This window comes from Hyperoodon ampullatus (assembly GCF_949752795.1).
Source record: "Hyperoodon ampullatus genome assembly, chromosome: 8".
NCBI classification, from domain to species: Eukaryota; Metazoa; Chordata; class Mammalia; order Artiodactyla; family Ziphiidae; genus Hyperoodon; species Hyperoodon ampullatus.
In genome coordinates, this window is record NC_136921.1 from 58,150,635 (window position 1) to 58,171,949 (window position 21,315).

Consider the following 21,315-nt stretch of genomic DNA (forward strand, 5'->3'; position numbering starts at 1 on the left):
GTCCCAAAGTCTTTGACTATAAGATTGTATATGAGTTGTTGGTAGGAGAATGTCCACAAAGTTTGCTTTCTTTAGAGTAATCAATTACAGAAAGAGAGTGTGAGAACTTAAGCGAAAGTAGAAACAGCTATTATGGAAGTTTAATCTTTTACAGTTTTTTATAAGGTACTGCAGATTCCAAATGAGAATAGGATTTCTTCTGCTGATATAACAACACTTTATCAGGTTTGGAATAGAAATATAGTACATCATAAAGTTTTGATTTAATATTAAAGAAAGTAGAAGATATTTTTCTTTGAGCGACTAGATATTTACAGAAGTAAATACTTTAGGCCCATTTAAACTGTGTAAACCCTGAATGGCTGTTCAAATGCCTTGCAACATATGTCAATATCTAATATCATCTCTGTTGATGATGTTCCAAATATTCTAAAATGTAAAGTTGATTGAGAGACTTTTATAAGTAGGTAAAAATAACTTTTGTATTTAAACAATATATCTAATTACATATCTAAACATATATATATATAATATATTAATAAGATATATATTTCATAATATATCTTATGAAAATAATAAGAATGCTGCAATTTGTGATCATTTCAAGATTCACCCTATAATTTCTTTGCTTTCCTCTCATTAACTCTAAAGTAGCCATAAGTGCTATTTTTAATGTGGTGACTTAAACAAAAAAGTTATCTGTCAGGATTTTCACATAGCTGGAAAAAAATGATGCTATAAAACAGAAAGTTTCTTTCAGACTGACAAATAATGTAAGTCATTTTCTCAACTATATGGCAAGAAAGAAATTTGGGGCACAACCTATAACCTATACATGATCTAGCATATTAGTAGGTATGGTATAGTATACCATATGCTGTTTCTAGTCTTTCAGAAACAAGGCAAGCAATGTGGAAGAGAAACGTGCCTAGAAAATACTTTGGCAGGAATGGCTATAGTGGCTATGTTCCCTGGATTCTTCTCATATACCCATCCCTGACCCAACATCTAGTCCAAAGACATGCTCATGATAGGCACCCAAAAAACGCTTGCATTTTGGTTGTCTTTGTTATATGAAGACGAATTTATACTCTTGTCTGAAAATGAGCCAGATTTTGCTTATTTAGAATAGGCTATTATGTAATGAAACTAGAAAAGGAGAATCATTTAGTGATCTTATCCTCTGCCTCTAGCACACTATGTAAATATTCTGCATAGCATCTTAACTGCCATTCTCTTATTTGCAGGCGTGCGCGCGCGCGCGCGTGCGCGCGTGCGCACGCACACACACACACAAAGTACCTTACCTCTGTCACAGTTCTCTTCATCACTGCCGTCCACACAGTCATGAATTCCATCACAAAGCCATCTAATTGGAATACAGTGGGCTTTATTTCTGCATCGAAACTGATCTTCCTTACACTCAGTCACACAGTCCATCTGTTCAAATACAAACGGCCACTGCAGTTTTCATTAATGATAATGCTATCGTCACAAGCAAGATAAACATGCAGCTGACAATACTGGAGACTGATTATACTGTGGGCTTTCTTTTATTTTTATTTAATGAATATCACCTCTGCAAATGACAATAGGGTTTAGTCTATGGACAGCACGAAGATTCAGGTATTTGCTGAAATTACTGTATTCAATGTTCTTGTCTTGACATTTTAGACAGTGCTAAGAATCAAGATTCTGTCTCTTTGTTTTTACTATATTTGCTTTCTCAAACCTAATTCATGTAATTCAGAGATTTTAACCAAAAGATAGATTTTACCTCATCTGAACCATCAGCACAATCATATTCTCCATTACATTTCAAAGATGCTGAAATACATCCTCCACTGGCACATATATATTCACTTGATGAGCAAGTAGGAGAAGCTGAATATAAAGTTGAAATTTAGATTTAGTGAACAGAATGAATGGTTGATAGATAAAAGCATATAAAAATTATACATAGTAATGAAAATAGTTTAGATTATTTGAGCTATATTCAACATCTGATATTAAATATTGACTTAAGATGTGCTTTACAATATTATTGCATTGTATTAAATATACCTCATGATGTAATAGCCTGTTCAATAAGTATTCAACTCACTAGACTAAAGAAAGAAAGGGAAAGAAAAAAACCCTCTATAACTTCCATCTTTCTGATTTGTGCAGAGTTAAATGTATTTTTTTTACAATTTTCAATTTATTTAAAAGACAAAAGCCTCAAATTATTTTTAAAACTGTAATAGGATTTAGTGACCTTTGGGAATGTTAATTCATATGTGCATTGTATAAAGCTTAAAGTGGAAATCTTGGCATGGTCTCATAGACCCTATGATATCTATTTGGCTGTTTTGATATAAATGTCATATTTACATAAGTTTTAAGAAGTTTTTTTTTTTGGTTTGGGGTTTTAAATATGAATATATGTATGATTAGCAGAGTCTGTAGAATTTGAAGTATTTCTTTATGATATGGAAAAAAATTTTAAAATGTGGATAAATAAGTTACTACCAATAACCAATTTAATTAATTGACATAATAATGATGAGACCTTTCTTTGTCTATGTGTTTGAGTTTGCTAAGTTTGCATTCAAACTTCTGCGGTTCTTGGCCTTATATTAGGCTAATAGGTAGCCAAATGTACTTACATAATGACTTTGTGGTCTAAATTACTTAGTCCAGGAATGCTAAAAAGCTTTTCCCTTGGGATTTAATTTCTTTTAATTGGCAGTGTTTGCCTAGGGATATGTATTAATAAGGAGTCTGGGAATATGTATGGATTCAGTAAGAAAAAAGATGTGATCAATTAGCAACATGGACCATGGGCACGGTACTGGGACAATGGTAATGTGTGTGCTAGGTATCTGCAATTCTGACCTAGTCTCTCTAAGTAATTTAACCATGAAAGTGCTTATAACCATATACATAGATTAAAAACTGATTTTTTCCCTAGTATTTTTTTTCCTGTAAAATACTGTTATTAAAATTCCTAAGTATAAAAGTTAATTTAATGAGTATATTTAAAGTCATGTTTAAGGAATAGAAATGTATAAATTGGGCTTTTCTTCATATACTCTGGTTTTGCTTCTTAATTTTATTTTTATTTTGGACCATGACATAAATAGAAATAATAGACATCCTTTTTCTCAGTTGGTATCACATTGAAACTACTATATTCTGTTTTATAACCTTAATTTCCAGAATTGAAACCTGACTTCTATCATACTTACAGTTTCAACATATTTCATGTTGCTGTCTTGGAAAAACAACTCCAAATGGTGTAGAAAAATATAGAGACCAGAAAACCAAATTTTGGGGAGTAATGCTTGGATCTTGAAATAATAACAATCTTACCTGCCAAAACACTTTCAAAACATATGAAGGGCATACCAATTAATTTATCTACAGATATTTCGGATTATTTCTTAAAAACAGTAAATATGTGCATTATTTGCCACTGTTTTGTGCATATCATTGCTTAAATTTAAATTCTAACCAAGTTAAAATATTAGTTAAATGAAATATGGCCTCAAGAATTTTACCTGGCTCACAGTTTTTCTCATCTTCTCCATATTTACAGTCTTCATGGCCATCGCATTTCCATTTTGCTGATATACACTGACCATTGGAACACTGGAACTGATCTTTGGAACAACTTGTTTCACAATTTCTCTGTCAAAAACAACACAGACATAATTAAAATTAATTTTTTAGACAAATGTCTTCAAACCCAAAAAAGACACATACAAGAAACTCAGATGGTCACATTTAAGCTTGTGACTATATAACATTATAATCCTTTTCCACTTTCATTTGTCTCTTAGTCATAATAAAACAGAGAAATGTAAAAAGAACATAAATCCCATGGCTTTATCAACTAATTAAATTGCTCTGAGTGGCTCATTCTCCAATAGACAGTTATAGGGTAATGTAATTTTAATAAATATAAGTGACAATGAAGATTGTGGGGAAATAAAAGGGCTAAAAAATATTTCTAAGCAAGTACAGCTGGTTCCTTGGGAGTGGGGTGGAAGGATGAATGTGAAACAACTAAGAATCCTAAGGCAATTCTGACTTGCCTTGGCAAAACTTCCCCTAATGTTCTTTCTTTCCTCTTATTCCCATTTTTGTTCCCTCTGTACCTGTTCTTTTACAGTTTGGTTGCTGTTCATATTCTTTTTCCACTCTCCTGACATTTGTTCCTGTGGAACTGTGAAATGAATTGTCACAATTGGCATTTTCTGCTAGCTCGCACACAGATTTTATTTGGAAGTCAAATAAGATAATAGTGATACCTTTGGGGGCCTTTCAGTTCTTTTTGTGAGATCAATGAAAGGGATCCACTAGAAATTTACTTTCCTTGAGTCTGACCGCTCTGGTTGAAATGGGATGCTCCAGTGAAATATCTTGCTGGGATGATGTTTTTCTGCTGTTTAGCAATTTCTACTGTAGCCAAAATCTATTTGTCTGCTCCTTTCACAAAAGGTGCAGCACTCTCACAGCTTGTGAAACTCCCAGTGAATGAAGCATATCAAACTATTACTCCCTGCTTCTTCCCAGTTTCATCCCATGTAAGAAAGAAGAGTTTATTTTCTAAATTCCTATAGTTTTCTCTTTGCTGATGGCAGTTTAGACTGCCTGCTATATAACTGATTTTCTTCTTTTCTTCTTTTTTTCTTCCCTTCTTCTCCCAAGTACTGAAAATTTACCATTTACTAGTTTCTTAAATAATAATGCAAAGAAAACTAAGATTACTCCCCTTATTTGATAAATTCTAATAGAAGACCAGCACCTAAACCAACAATTGCAATAAAATATACTGTCAAGATAAATGAATATGCTTTAAACATATGAATTCTTAAAGGTTTAACAAAAGGCTTCACAGAAGAAGTTTAAACAGAAATGGAACTAAGAAAAGATTTTTCATGTGTAAGGAGAATTAGAAATGTGCTGTATCTGAGGGGTAAGTTATGTAATGGTGCAGGACGTTGGAGAAATAGCCCATGCACTGGTCATGAGAAAGTAATTTCACATATTTTGTTCATCACCTTCCTCTTCCATGCCCAGTACTATGCCTGGGACACATTCAATAAGTAAGCATTCAATAAAAACTGCTGAATAAATAGTTGAATGAATGAAGTAGCAAATGTAGAAAATCAGGAATATAAATGAATATTTTATGTAATTCAGGTCCACTAGGATAGGGATCATGTCCGTCTATGAATCAAGTGTCTAATATATGCATTGATTATAACTGCTCAGTATATATTTATAGAATTAATTAATGTTTATCTCAGCAATAAGGCTAATTCAAGTAAAAGAGTTCAGTAACCAACAACACTGGTCTATTTGTGTTGACAATAACACAGAAGGTAATACTTATAGACACTTTTTCTATCATCAGAAGATTTTGATTTATAACAGATTACAGTATAGTTGATGCAGTGTGTCTGTGTTTATATTTGTGGGGTATTTAATTATCTTAGACATTTAAAAACATACAGAAAAATAGAGAGGATAGAATAATAAGACCCACGTGCTCATCATGCATATTTAACAATTATCCACACTTGGCTATTCATGTTTCATAATCCTCTCCCCCAATTTATTTATATTCTGAACTTTAACATAACAACAATAGCTTCAGAAAATTAACAGTATCATGGAATTAACAAAAATTTCTTAAAGTTATTCCCAATCCACATTAAAATTTTTCTTATTTTCTTAACTATATAAAAATACGGTTTGGTAAAAGAAGGATGTAAAAGATGTCTATACACTGAGTTTGATTTGAGTTTCTTTTAATTTGTAACTATTTTCCATTCCCCTACTTTTTTTTTTTTAATGCCATTTACTACTTGAAGGAACCAGGTCATTTGCTCTATAGAATGTCCCACATTCTGATTTTGGCTGAGTGAATCCTAAGAATGTTGATACCTTAGCAACCTCCAAAGTAACAATTGAGCTTTTTATTTGTTTAAGTATTATTATGAACTCATGTATTTTTGTACATTTATTGTATTTCAATACATTACAGTCATTTGTTTTTTCTTTCTGATGCTCAAATTGTCATTTTTGTCAGTGGAAAGCCCTGCAATTTTGCTCCTATGTACTCTGGACACTATCCCAATAGCCTTGTTTTCTGGCTTGACAAGATGTTAGTGGCTCATTTTGTCAATTTCCTTTCTCAGACCTAGAATTAAACATTTCTTAAAGGGGTTTTGATTCTGTTGATTGGAAAATGTATTTAGAGGTCATGACGTGAATGTTAGAGATAGTCTTTAAGGCTGGGATGTCATTGGTTTTAGGATTTTTCAGTGGCAGAGCTTAGAATATATATTGTTAAAAAGAGAAAAATAAATCAAATCTCAAACTGATACTTTTGAATTTAATTACAGGACTTTTATTTACTTTCATTGTTTTTAGATTTGTATCTCCTTTATTTTACTTAAAAATTTTGAGTGTTAATAATATTTTAAAAATTTAACATTTGAACTATCCTACTCTTAAGATATTGATATATGAAATTCAAATTAGCAAAACCAATGTTATTATTTAACAACACATCTACGAATACAGTTTAAGATTCTTTTACATTTCTTTTTGTCCTTACAGTATATTATACTGGATGCAGAGGCCATATATTATATTTTAAAGGCACTTTAAATAGTTCTTCTCTGTGTTTGCCACTAACCTGATACACAATTACATTGATCAAAGTTTTTGGTTTCTTTTTTTTTTTGTTTTGGCTGGAAATTAACAAACTAATTCAGTTAACATTCATACAAAATTAATCCTCACAATTTTCTTTTGTTCCCAATATGAGAATATCCTGTACGTAATTATGCTTTCTACCCATTTGTTCAGCTCACCTTTTTATTTGTTTGTTTGTTTGCTTTTCTTGTCAATGAAACCTATCATGCTAGATTTTAGAAAGGCAATAGAAATCAGCTGCCCATAGTGTTAGCCACTTCCTTACACATAGACTATACCAAATGTCTGTAAATGTAGAGAAAGACCACCTTTCAGAGAGTTAATTTAATTCCCTAGGGACATTATCATAAAAATGTCCAGATAATGGAGATATATTCAGCCATCAGAGAACTATGTCCATGAACTTACGGCATGAGAGAAAAAACATGGATAAGGATTTCTATTTTCACGTGATTAAGATTTTGAAAAAGAAGTGTTTGATTCTGTTTACATATGTTGGAATCTAGTGAACAACATGCAAGACAAAATCACAAGCCTTAAGCAATATATCCCCACCTCTTGATGTTTCACAATTACACGGTGCTGATGGAACACATTATTTTAAAGAAAACAAAAACAAAACATTTTAATGATATGGATGAATTTATGTGAAATATATTTTCCTCACTGGGAAACATTTAATATAATTTTTGAGTAAATAGATACTAAGGAAATATGTAGCTGAGCAATGTAAGACTTGAACTTCCCTGTACATTTTTTAAAATTTCATTTTGACTTGTTTTGTGAATAGCCCCATGAATAGAAATAGTATTTTTCATCTTCTCCTAAGTGACCTTTGCAGCCTAAAGGTTTAAATTTTCTGGACTTCAGGTGAGAAATTAAGTGCATTGGTTTCCAAAATCTAGACTCTTTTATGTGATTAGGGGAACTTTTCCAAGATAGAGAATGGAAAAGAATTGTCCAAACTTGGTAAGAATACCTGAAGGCTGGGAAAGATCTAGTTAATGTGGGCTCTATCATTAATAGAGACCTGCAGTGTCTCCCAAAGAGACGGGTAATCAGTGGATACTTAAGGAAGCTGAACCTGAAACACAGAAACCTCTAGAGCAGCAGGAGGATTCTCTTTTGCCAAGCCTACAGTCAGTGGGAGGCCCTTCATGAGGGTAGGTACATATTCGAGTCAATATGGTCTAGGGAGGTCTAGGGAGTCACTGTGTACCGGGAGGAGCCACGGTGGCCACTGAGCTCCAGAGACCTCATTTTTCCTTCATCTCTGACTGGACTTGATTACACAAATGCTATGTTCCTGATAGTAACACGAGAAATCATTAATGGAGAAAATCACTATTTTCTCATAGTAATCGCAGTGATTATTACTGTGTGTCATGTATTATTTACAAAGCATCATGGAGTGATTAATATCTGTAACATGAATACACAGATGCATAAGTAATGAACTGCGTGAAGTTTTATAAATGTTAGCACAATCTAAGATTACAGAATTATCCAGAGAAATTCTAAACTTTTTCACTTAACTGTGTGTATGTAGAGCTTATTATAAATGGATTGTGATTCATCATCTAAGCAAAGCTAAACCTGCGGTTTCATAAAAATTGATGACCCATATCTAAGTATATAAGACTATATGTACTGAAGAAAGAGACTGGGGAGAAGAAACTGTTTAAAATGCATAAAAATATTAGTCCTGACTATAAATACTGCAGAAAATTTATGAACAAATTCACAGATGGCAAGGGCATCAGCTATAGGGAATAGGGTTTCCAAACATCTTATTCCCAACCCAGCCATTCACCACTTGAGGTAAAAGAGACTATAAAATTAACTGTGAATAGTAGCACAAGAGCTTTTCCCTGTGCTGGATGTGTGCAGCATGGCACTTAGATATAATACTTATCTCAGTGTGTCAGGAGCAAAATGCATTCAGAGCTGTCCTTGTCACGCTCCTTGAATTGAATAATAATTATGAATGCGATTTTAAGGAACTGCTTTATTTTTTTGATTTTGCAAAGATGCCTACCTCATCAGAGCCATCTGCACAATCAAAATCTCCATCACACCAAAACCTTGAAGAAACACAGTCCCCATTGGCACAGAGAAAATCTTTCACTGTACAGGTTTGTGGCTCTGGGGACAGAAAAATAGCACAGGGTTATTCCATTATATGCAACTTCATTCTAAAATTTATATGACATACAACATGAGGTAGCATTAAGAAAATAAAGGTTAGCCAAGCAGAACCAATAAATTTAGAAAAAATGTTTCATGAAGGATCTATGGTACATAATATAATGATTTTTCAAATTTATTTTTAAAGTCATGAATAGAAAGTGGCATTATAGAAACAAATTGAAAAAAAGACAAAAGATAAATAGCCTACTGTTTAATAAAAATGCAGCAGCAAAGTAAATTAAAAGGCATAAAAATCTACACATTAAAACAAAACAACAATCTTTTCCAGTTGAAATTCTAAGTCATTTTATGTATTTACTTAAAGCAAGTAAGACATTTTGTTACTCCCTGTGGTACCCAGGGCTGTTTATTTACTGAAAATTCTAGAATTTGGTTCTTGACTTTTTATTATGTATTCTAATGACTTTCTAATTCTTCAATTTTGTCCCCAGAAAATCCAGAGTTCCTAGAACTAAATTATACATGGGGGTATTACTGGACAGGACTGGGTGGGTAAGGATTGAAGAGGCAGGAGGAGACTCCTTTTTGAAAATTACCTCTTTATTTATGCAATTGTTTGCTTATGCCCTATATAATTACCTGCCATTTTAGATAATTTCCCAATTTAATTTAATTATGCTTCACCATATTCCACATAGGACATAAGTCAAATATTGTGACTTGCTATTTGGCTTCATTGCTATGTGGAATATGTTTCATCTGGACAATGAAGTAGGATTGCAGAAGTTTGTTCCTGCAAGTAATCAATACGACTGCTGGGCATCATCTATTGTTTGGTTTTGTTTCTCCAAAGAGAACTGATATCTGGTATGATGAGAGAACCCCTTGTTTTCCCCCAGTCATTAACTGTATTTACAGCTGTCTCACACACAATAATACTCTTGTTCAGATGAAAGAGAAATAGGTAACAGAAATTAAATTTAAGGAATATTCATATGAAGCATAATTTTCTACATAAAGATTGTGCATAATTCAGCCTGTATTTGAATATTGCTCTACACAATCACTAGGTTTCTAGCTATAGGGTAATGTCTTGAATGTTTGTTATCATGAGGGCTCCTACATTTCTATATAAATATCCCTTCTGAGAACACTGGAAGAGCTGTGAAAAGTGGAATATGTATCAGAGCTTTTTGTTCTGCTCTGGGACTTTATTTTAAAATGTGAACTTCAGACTATGAATAAGATAAGATGCTTACCAGTAGCATGATAAGGGGGGACCCTCCCTCATTTTTCAATACTCCTTTGTTTAGACAGCATGACAAGGACAGTTTCTCTTTTTGACTTTGCACTATATTTACACATATTACATTTTAATTTTAAAAACAACTTTATTAATACTAATTTTACTAATTATAACAATAATAAAAATTACCAGCTACTGATTTCTTGTTTTTTGTTAGGCACTAGGTGAAGTTAATGCCAAGTACTTGGATTAGCTCGTAAATTAATATTTACAACTCTGTAAGGTAGGTGCTATTGTTGGATCCTTTTTTAGATGAGTAAATTGAGGCACAGAGAGGATAAGAAATTTACTCCAAATCACCCAGCAGGCAAAAGAGCTAGTACTGAACTTGAACCTAGACAACCTGATACCAGGACCTATACTTTTACTGCTAGGCCATATCATTGCCTCCTATACCACTGAAGAAGTAATAAGTGCTCACCTATTTCAGGAATTGACATTAAAGCCCTGAAAAGTCAAGTTAATTGTCCAAGGCACATGTCTAGCAATGTCTATTTCATTTTACAATAATAATAAAAGAAAACCCTTTTTCTCTTTTTATCCATCCATACTGAAGCTGTTTCACCCTCCGTCTATTTGCAGACACATGCAGTTTTATTCTCAGGGAAAAGAAATTATAGTAAAATAAATAAATTAATTAATCAATGCTCAATTCATCAAACGATGGTAAATAACATTAAAATATTTTCATTAAATAATAAAGAGAGAGTATAGCTAAAACATAGTATATTTAGATGTTTTAAAACAGCAGTAGAATCATTTTATTTCATGGACATGAGGGTATCCAAACAGGATAATTCTTCCTTTAATATTCTAATTTGCCTTTATTCTACTTAAAAGCAAGTATGTTTATCATATGCTAAGCAGCAATAATTTCACAGGGTTTTACACACTGCTATGGGGAGGGCTGGATGTTGCTGATGCAGGGTTATAAAAAAGTTGTATAGCCAGTAGTTCAAGGCATTTGCCCAATAGTTCCACAGAACATTTGATCTATAGAGACGTCTTGCCATTGTTAATTATTCCGTTCCAATATGGGTGCAAAGGAACTGAAAGACTTGCTTGGAAAAGCATTTTTCAATACAAATGGAAATTCTGTATGCTTCTACCATGTTTTTAAAAAATGCCAGCAAATCTACTTCTGAATAATAATCCTGAATTATTTATACATACACAAATGTCATCAAGGAATGGGGAAGCTAATCTGCTTCTCACTCTCATCTATATGCCTTAGAATTTTTTGCTACTAGTTATCTCAAGAAGAAATTCTCTCTTGAGGAAAATGTAATTTTGTTATGAGAGAAGATCCTAAGTGATTGTATTCTCTAATTGTTTATCTTGCCTTTGATCTTTTCAGGATAAAGTAAAAGACCAATTTTTAGAACTTGGTGTGATAGTTGGCACTTTTCTTGTGAAAAAGAACAAAAATATGACTATACCTGAAATCTAACCCATTTGGAAAGAAAATTTAAATGTGACATTTTCCCTAGTATTTCTAAAATGTTTTTCCCACACTAACTTGGTCTGATATTACCTATTCCTCAGATCTAAAATAGATAGGGAAGCCCATACATGAACGATTAACCAGGTTTTCTGTAAATCTCATTTAAATATGCTAGATTAACAGCCAAGAAGCCTTTACAGGGCATGTTTCAGAAGGCTGATTCTATAATAAGGATAAAAAATAAAGGCATAATATAAATTGGTCACTTCCTTTGATACTAGTGAAGGCACAAACATACTGCCTCAGAATTGAAACGAACTATGAGACCCATCTTGCACAAAACCTAAGAAGCTATATTCAGAAAATAAAAGCAACTTTCAAAGCCACAGAGTTAGTGGCATGGCAGAAAAGCTTCCAGACTCCAATTTCTCCACTGAGTATATTATCATAAACCCTCGGTGATAAGTTCAAATGTTATATCAATGTGGGTGTGAGCATCTGAGGAGAATTTTTAGAATACAATTAATATAACTGACATGCTATACAAAACATCTTTTCATATAAATTCAGTGCGAAAGTACTAGAAATTCAAATAAGGCAGATGCAGCTTGTCTTTCTACATAAACCTTGATCTAGTTGATCAAATTATTTGATATTTTAAAATCTATTGGATGCTAGTTACTTAATAATGTAAAGATATGAAATAATTTTATTTTGCACATCAATTACTTAGAAGGCATACATGCTATATATATATTTGTTGCTGATGAAAATAGTAGAGATGTCAAGATTTCTCAAATATTTCCAAACCTTTGATCAGATTACAAAATTACTCCAATAACAATGAAATTTTCTTATTTTTAAGAGCAGAAATCATTGCTGAAGCAAAGTGTCCCTGCTGAACACTTAACAAGGGAAATGATCACCATCAGATGATGAAATGACAACGGACTAATTATCTCATGTAGATATAAAACATTAGAAAGCATATTAAACTAAAACATAGCTAACAGTTAATTGCTCCACTGCTATTCCAGCTCTTCCCATATCTATGGCCAGAATGTTTCCAATACAATTTACAACGTTAATTCATTATATATGATTCATAAACAAAGAAGTCCAAAAGCAAATTTTAAAATATATTGCTAATATTATAAATATGTGTCAGGCACTGTGTTAGACCATGGTACATAGCCCTACTCCTTGGACTATCTCCAGATATTTAAGTAGGAACTCAGATAAATGTGATAAAGAAATAAGTGAGGCAATGGAATGCAAGTGAATGTTGTGTGATAGTATGCAGGCCTGTAAAAAAAAAATGCATGTTGCTATTGTATAAGGCCAATTTACTATCTCTGGTATGTTTCACTACTTAATAAGAGCTAACAATAAATGACAAGATGTACACTAAAATGCGTATCATTGACTAATAATATTTAGAAAACATAGTAACATTATACCACTGCCCTTTTGGGTATATTTTTGTCATCTATATATATTATAATTATATATATAAAATTATGTGATGTATATAATATAGTCATAATTACAATATAATTATGTGTATATAATTTTAATAGTTCTGTTGTAATTATATACATATTATTATAATAATTTCAATTGATAATAAGATACTGGAAATATCTTGAAAGCACTTTAATACAGCAACATTATTTTTTCTAAGGCTGACTTCTACAGGACTAGTCTCTCAGTGTTCCCTATAGATATACTGTATTTTTTCTTCTCATTCTTCAGAGACTCAGCTTCTGTCTATGTAGAACTGGCATTTTCAGTGCTTAAATCTTCCCATTTTTCTGGCCTAGTCAAGATGGTATCTTCAAACACCACTCAATGATGTAGAGCCCATGATCCTTTCTCTTACATATTCTTACATGTTTAACATGTTACCCACTCTGATACTTATCCCGTGTATGCCTGCTATTCTTCCATGTCACAACTACAATATGCTTCATTCTTGTTCACTGTCATCTCTCCTCTGCAAATTCATCAGTATTACTTGTCTTAGACACAAGCTCAGAGTGAGTAGGAACTAAAAGAGATACACACATAATTGGGTATTTTATACTGCAGTGCTTGATACTGCAGTCAATTCCCTTGCTTTTTCTTAAGGGCTCTGTAGCTACAATGATTTATCACTAAGTTTCCACGGTGACAAGTGAGAGGCAATGTTCCTTCTCCTTGCTTTCTTGCGTCAGAAGATGACTTTTAGGAGATGTCAGCAAAATGATATTCAGCCACTTAAGAAACCCCAGGAGACTCAGAAGTGAGCTTTCTCAACCCTTCATTCTTCTTCATTTCTCATTAAAGCAGTAACCTAACTTCTCACACAATTTAAATTACCACTTGAATAAAGGGTCTTCCAAGATGTGAGTCTCCTGTGTTGCCTTCCCACCTACCCTCTCTTGTTTTCAATATCCTTCAGTCACAGGCATTTCCTCTCAGGTATATTATTGATAACTAACACTAAATGTATCCAAAACTAAGCTAAGTAGTTATCTGGGTATTTAAGCTCTGAAATACAAATAAAATAAATTAAAAGTATATAATAATTCTTTCTTTTTTATATTTCTCCTCTATTCTTACCACCATCACCCCATTAGATTTTTATTTTAATCACTGGACAGAATCTGAAAACATGCTATATAAAAATTGTTTTTTAAATTACTGATTAAAGGAATCTAGAACACTCTAATGACTCTCTGCAATACTTTTTACCTTTCTAAAGAGTACAACCAGTTGGGAGATATCTATGTGAAGAGGGAGTAATAATAGTAATACTTTCTATATTCAAAGTATTTCATAATCATAATGATCCAGAGATTTCATAATTAATGTACCTGATACTCAAACACTAGTCAGATTAAGTTCTGAAAGTTATTCAAAACATTAGTTGACATTTTGCAAACTGAACATCCAAGTGGTTTATTAAGGTTGTGACTCTACTAATTGTATGCTTTTATATAATATATCCCCATGTTTTAATATAACAATTCCTATTTTGTCTCCTGTATCTTGGGAAATGAATGCTCTAAGTCCAATGCATAAGAGTAGACATTATTGTTATCATAAAATCCTTTTTGGAAGTAGCAGAATATAAATATTTAATCAATGGAATTTGATTATTATCTTATTTCAAACATGATTATATTGCCTCTTTATTTAAACAGCAGCATAAGAAAGTGCCAGTAAGAAATACATTCAGAAATTAATGCTAGAAGATATACTATCACAATTTTACATACTGTCATGCTTCTTAGAAAATAAAATTGTTGGTTAATTAATGTCTTTTAAATTTATTACATAAAAATGCAGGAGGCAGATGATGATAATAGCTTTATTCTATTTTGAGAGAAAAGCATCCTGAATACATATGGTGTTCACCACTCCAGAGAGAATAAATGATATTTCACTGAAAGATGCTCTTGGGTGAATTTATAGTGTAAAAGGATTTGAGACAAATAAAATGAATTCCATCCATTAAAGAATGATATGTTTTGTACTGTCTCCATATCATTCAGCTCTTTGTATGAATTTGCATCAAGGGCTACCTTCATGCATACTAATGGGTTGCATTAAACCTCATGATACTTTCATACTAATTCTGATAAATGTAAGAAAATAACTCCCAGGATGAGCATTTCAATAAGTCTACCGTTTGAGATTTAGGTCAATTTATTCTGAATATTCTTGTTCAAATGTGAATATATGTATAAAAATGTGAGCTGCAGGACAGACAGGTTCAAATTCATACCTTCACTGAATTAAAAATTGCTATCCTGCTTATTGAATAGGCTGTCAAGCTTGCAACGTTCCCAAGCAAGAGTTACTTACTACAGTTTTCTTCATCTGAATTATCACTGCAGTCATTTTGGCTATCACACCACCAGTGATCTGGAATACAGTTGTTGTTTTTACACTGGAATTCATGAGGACCACAAGTCTTTTTATCTGTAATGGAAAGAACCAGAATTTGCATCATTGACTTCCATAAAGACATCCCTCACGATGTTCTCACTGCCATGTCAAATCCAGGGGACATGATATTTCCTCAGATCTCAAGTCAGTTACTAATTGAGAGCATCCCTAGGAAAAATTGAAGGCAAGTTCTGAATAAAATTTCACTGTGAGCTAATTACAAAGTAACTGATTGGACCACCCACTCAACGTCAACACAAATCAATCAGTAAAAATAAAGATCAAAATTATCCAAAACTACCTTTCTCTTTAGGACACTCCTTTCCTAAGCCACCTTCTATTCCTGATATAAAGCAGCAGCCTTAAAGAAATTATTAAACTCTGGTTGTCATCTTGTCTTCCTCCCTTATAAGTTCTTACTCAAAATCTACCTGTGGTCAGCTGATCTAAACTCATAGATTGTAATAGCGCCTAATGTGTACAGACCTTGAAAATTCTTAAAGTGCCATTTCACTTGAACCTCTAAATAATCCCACTGAGTATCAGGAGATGTATTAACTAGCCCTTCACTTTACAAATGACAAAACAGATACTCTTAGAAGTTTAAGAACTTGATGCATTTTCACTACTTTTTTTTTTTTTTTTTTTTTTGTGGTAGACGGGCCTCTCACTGTTGTGGCCTCTTCTGTTGCAGAGCACAGGCTCCGGACGCTCAGGCTCAGCGGCCATGGCTCACGGGCCCAGACGCTCTGCGGCATGTGGGATCTTCCCGGACCGGGGCACGAACCCATGTCCCCTGCATCGGCAGGCGGACTCTCAACCACTGCGCCACCAGGGAAGCCCTTCACTACTTTTAAATGGCACAGCCAATATCAAAAAAGTGTGCTTTGACTCCTGATTTAGTGTTCTTTAAAACAAACCTAACTGTGTCCATAGGATCCAGAATCAAAATTCATGCAGTAAGAATTTATGCAGAGTTTAGGTCATATATTTTTAAATTTTCATAAGAGTAATATCCAACTGTTTATAATCTACGGCAGCACTTCTTAAACTTTAATGTGTCTACATATTAATTAGTTGGGAATTTTGCTAAAATGGAGATTGTGATTGAGTAGATCTGGAATTCTAACAAGTTCTCTAAGTGACAATATCATCCTTGGTCTATGGCACACACTGAGTACCAAGGGTCAAAAGCATCAAGATGGTATAAATTCAAATACATAAAATAATAAGAGTAACAATGTCATTGCACAATTTAGGATACATTTTTCTTTCACATACTTAGATCAACTCCTTATTCTCAGCCATGTTAGAGATGGACAGTGAAGTGTTCAACGATTCAGATTAGTAAAATAAATTAACTAAAGAAGAAGATAAGCTATTTGGTGGTGCTTGCTACTCTTTACTTCAGAATGCATCTTATAAAATTCAGATTTAAATAAGATTATGAAAACAAAAGTGATTTAGGTTTAATTATGAAAATTAAGTAATGACCATATATTGAAGATCCAGCCCACCTCTTGCTTAAGCATTTTCACAAACATGATCACACTCAATCTTCAAAACATCCCTAAGAAGTACTATTACATGCATTTAAATAAATGAGAAAAATGAGAAAGGGTTTAACTGATTTCTCCAATTTTACAAAGGTCTTAAATGGCAAAGGAGGAATTTATATACAGATCCTGCTCAAGAAACATTTTGCATTTTGTAGAAATTCTCATGATAGACTTCAAATGCACTGTTCTACTAATAAGTGTATATTATATATAGCCTAATATATATATGCATATAGATAGATATTAATAGATAGACAGAGAGAGAAAGAGAGAGACAGAGAGAGAATATTTCCCTACCTCTCTTCCATCCTGCCTGCCTACCTGCCTATCTACTAATGATTACTCAGAACCTAACTTGTGTCACTGTGTTGAATGCTGTGTTTTGTAATATATCCTTTTTGCCTGTGTTATACCTCACTTTAGGTTTAAAAATTGGTTTAAAATCTACAGAAGTTCTAATGTAGTATTATGTACATCTCAATCAAGCAATATGTTAGGATGACTGGAACTTAAATAATAAGTCTTGAAAACATGGGATTTGATACTGAACTATTTAGATGGTTATTTCATTTTGTCAATTAAAACAAACTCCTCTGAAACTACTACTCTAGGTAACATTAGTTTTATTTATTCTTTGCCATGTGTTGCTTGCATTATTTTAGAATATTGCTTAAAATTTTTAGAATAGAAGAATATAAGAAAGGGCAGTCTGGATCAGTCAAATAGACCATTTGACTTAGTATTACAACATTGTCCCCAAGTAATTCTCCATGACTACAAAAGGTTAACAATCAGTACTAAATATCAACACAGCGTGTTTTTAAGTTTTCCCCCCTAAATACTTGTACTTTTGTTTTCTATGTTTAAACTTTTTTTCATATTTTGTGTTTCAAAGAGACCTGCACTAATTTCTTAACAAGAACAAGTTACAGTTCATTGCTAAGGTTTCAATTTGGGGCGTGCAGAAACAGTACGTGGAAAGGTTAATTGCCTTAAGTAAGGTTACTCGAATTTTATGTTTCCAAGTTATTTAACTTTTTGATCCATGACACTGCTTATAAAAATTACAAACTATATAAACTATATAGACTTTTTCTGCATTTAAAATCTCCCTTGAGGAGAATATATATATATATATATATATATATATATATATATACACACACACACACACACACACACACACACACATTATATATACTTTTTTTTAGTTAGGTGTAAAACAGCAGTTCTCAAATTGGCTTCACATTAAAATCACCTAGGGAACTTTAAAAAATCCCTTTGCTTAGTCCATATCCCACATCAATAAAATCAGACTCTCTGGGGTGGAACCCACATATCAGTATTTTTATTAAAGCAAGTTGAGTGATTCCAATGAGCAGCCAATATTGAAAATCACCGGCACCCCCAAAACTGATTGTAGAACAGAACATATATAATCCCAAATTGTAATACACGTAATTAAAATACTCACAATATGTAGAGCTTCCTATTAATTCATATTATTATTTTTTTATTAGTTTCTGCTTTATAACAAAGTGAATCAGTCATACATATACATCTGTTCCCACATCCCTTCCCTCATGCATCTCCCTCCCTCCCACCCTTAATTCATATTATTAAACAGCATTGCAACTATGCTTTATTTCATTTTTTGATATTATAAATTTGGAGAAAACAAATATAGTTTCAAACAAGTTTTAAAACGTGTTTTCTTTGTTTAATACATTTTCATATGAATTGTAGATACTCAAGACAAATTTGATCCTCTCAGAAAGGTGGAGTGAGGGACCACCAAAACACAAAACTATATGTAATGCATACTGCAGTACTATTGGTGCTTCTTTGTATATGCTTTGCCTATTTCTGAAAAGAAATAAAAGAATCTAGTGCTGTGAGGTCTTGCAGAGCAAGAACTAGGGAAGTGGACTGAGAGACAGGGGTGAAAGAGAGATTTAAGTTTCTCTTTATACTAAAGGGAATCCAAAGGAATCCATAAACTGCTGGAATTAATAAGTGAATTTGAGAAGGCCACAGGATACAACGTCAATGTATATATTTAATTATACTTCTATATATTAGCAATAACAAAACATTAAACTTAAAGAAAAACTTTTACAATTGTATCAATAAAACAAATACCTAGAAATAAAACTAGTGAAATTTGTGTAAGACCTTCATACTGAAAACTATAAAAATTGCTGAGAGAAAGTGAATAATGTCCAAGAAAATGCAGTGATGTATCATGCTCATGGATTAGAAAACTCAAATTGCTATAATTTTCTCTAAATGAATATATAGAATTAATGAAACCCCTATAAAACTTCCAGCAAGTTATTTTTGAGGGAATAGGTTATCCTAGTCTAATTACTTTTAAGAAATAGATTATTCTAAAATTATATTGAAATGCAAAGGATCTAGAACAATCAACTAATATTGAAAAATGAACAAAGTTAGAGTATTTACAGTACCTGATTTCCAGTTACTATAAAGTTATAGTAATCACGAGAGTAGAGTATTAAGCAAAATGAAACCAGAAATATAAGACTACACATATAGTCAACTGATTTCAACAAAGGCTCCAAATCAGCTTAATGGGGAAAGGAAAGTCTTTTTAAGCAACTACTACTGAAACAAGTGGCTATCTATATGAAAAAGGTAAATTTCAACCTATCATACCTATACACAAAAATTAATCTGAGATGATCATAAATGTAATATAAATCTTCTAGAATATCGGAAGATATTTTCATAATCTTAGAGTAGGCGAAGATTTCTTAGATAGAACACACAAAATAATAATAAGAGAAAAATTGGTATATCGAACTTAACCTAAATTAATTTTTTTTTAATTCTTTAAAAGACATCATTGAGAAAATGAATTGGCAAATTTTTCTTCACATTCAAAAGTGAAATATTGGAAATATGGAGTTTCTGTTGCTCTTGCTAATGTTCTTTTGTAATCATCGCTATCTATCTTCCAGTTCAGGAAACATGATGATTACAGACAGTTCCGTAAGATGCAATGACTTTTGTTATAAAAAAAAGTGAGTAATATAGTCACAGAAACACTGGGGCAAAAAGAACTATGAGAAGTTGAGCCTCCATCATGGTATTCCCTTGTTTCCTTGTGTTCCAGATGATAACACTGTAGAGTCAGAAGTATGGTGTTAGAAGTGCAGTTAGAACTGGAGCACCTTCTTTTGTAGAAAAGCTTGTCTCATCTTGGGGCAGGATAACCATCTGTTAACTATCAAAGCATAACTTCTCTCTGTAGATGTCATTATGTTCTTTCTTTAAATCAACCTTATAGTTTTTAATCTCTCACTCTAAATCCCCCTCCATGTCTCTGTTAGCATCATATGGAAATGAATACCTATATATGCTGCTCACAAATATTCTAAACCTTGTTGACTGGTTATGAATTCAGGAACAGTGATGATACAAGGAAATATATTCTCTTCCTTACATTCTATAGTAGGTAGGATTTATTGGCACATACTTTTGGGCTGAAATGAACATAATAGATATAAAACATTATTATTGACTTTTTTTGTCCTTTTGAGACTACTATATCCACCGCTGGTGAAGCTGTTATTCATGGGCTATTGCATCCTCTGTCACAGGGGAGGACCATATGACCCAAGGTGGCCTCATCCCCTAGACCACAGTTGGTCCACAACAGTCATGTTACTGATGTTTACAAAAATATTTTACAGCTTAAAACTGATAGATTATTATTCTTCCTTAGCATTAAAGAGGTATGGAGGAGGGCAGTGCAGAGATTGTATGGTGGCTAGATAATGTCCTAAGGAACACAGATTTCTATCATTCTGCTCCACCATCCATCCTAACTAATGGCTACCATTTTTCAGTCACTTCATGGCCCAAGATGACTACTAGTGCTTGAGTCATCACCTTGCAGGCCTGAAGGAGTAAGGGCAGAAAGGCAAAAGAAGAAGCCTTTTTACTTTAAGAAAACTCCCTTAAAGTATTCTTCCTGGAAGTTCCACACAATACTTCTGCTTACATTTCAATGGTCAGAACTTAGTCACGTGACAATATCTAGCTTCAAGGGGAGATGGGAAATGTGATGACATTCTGAATAGCAATGTGTCAACAAAAGACTTAGGGCTCTGTTTCTAAGGGGAAAGTGAAAAAATGGGTATACTGATAGGCAATTTAGGAGTCTATGTCAATACGTA

At 32.8% G+C, this 21,315-nt stretch overlaps 1 protein-coding gene across 1 annotated transcript in view; it reads right to left on the reverse strand.

Annotated features, from left to right (window-relative positions):
* Positions 1 to 21,315, reverse strand: part of LRP1B (LDL receptor related protein 1B) — a gene marked incomplete at both ends in the record, with an annotated part of 1,860,945 nt that overhangs the window by 143,861 nt on the left and 1,695,769 nt on the right. Inside the window, 5 exons of the mRNA XM_079710778.1 lie at positions 1,308 to 1,440; positions 1,778 to 1,884; positions 3,543 to 3,672; positions 8,753 to 8,859; positions 15,468 to 15,584. Coding sequence (XP_079566904.1) covers positions 1,308 to 1,440; positions 1,778 to 1,884; positions 3,543 to 3,672; positions 8,753 to 8,859; positions 15,468 to 15,584 — 594 coding nt within the window. The remainder of the gene's footprint in view (positions 1 to 1,307; positions 1,441 to 1,777; positions 1,885 to 3,542; positions 3,673 to 8,752; positions 8,860 to 15,467; positions 15,585 to 21,315) is intronic.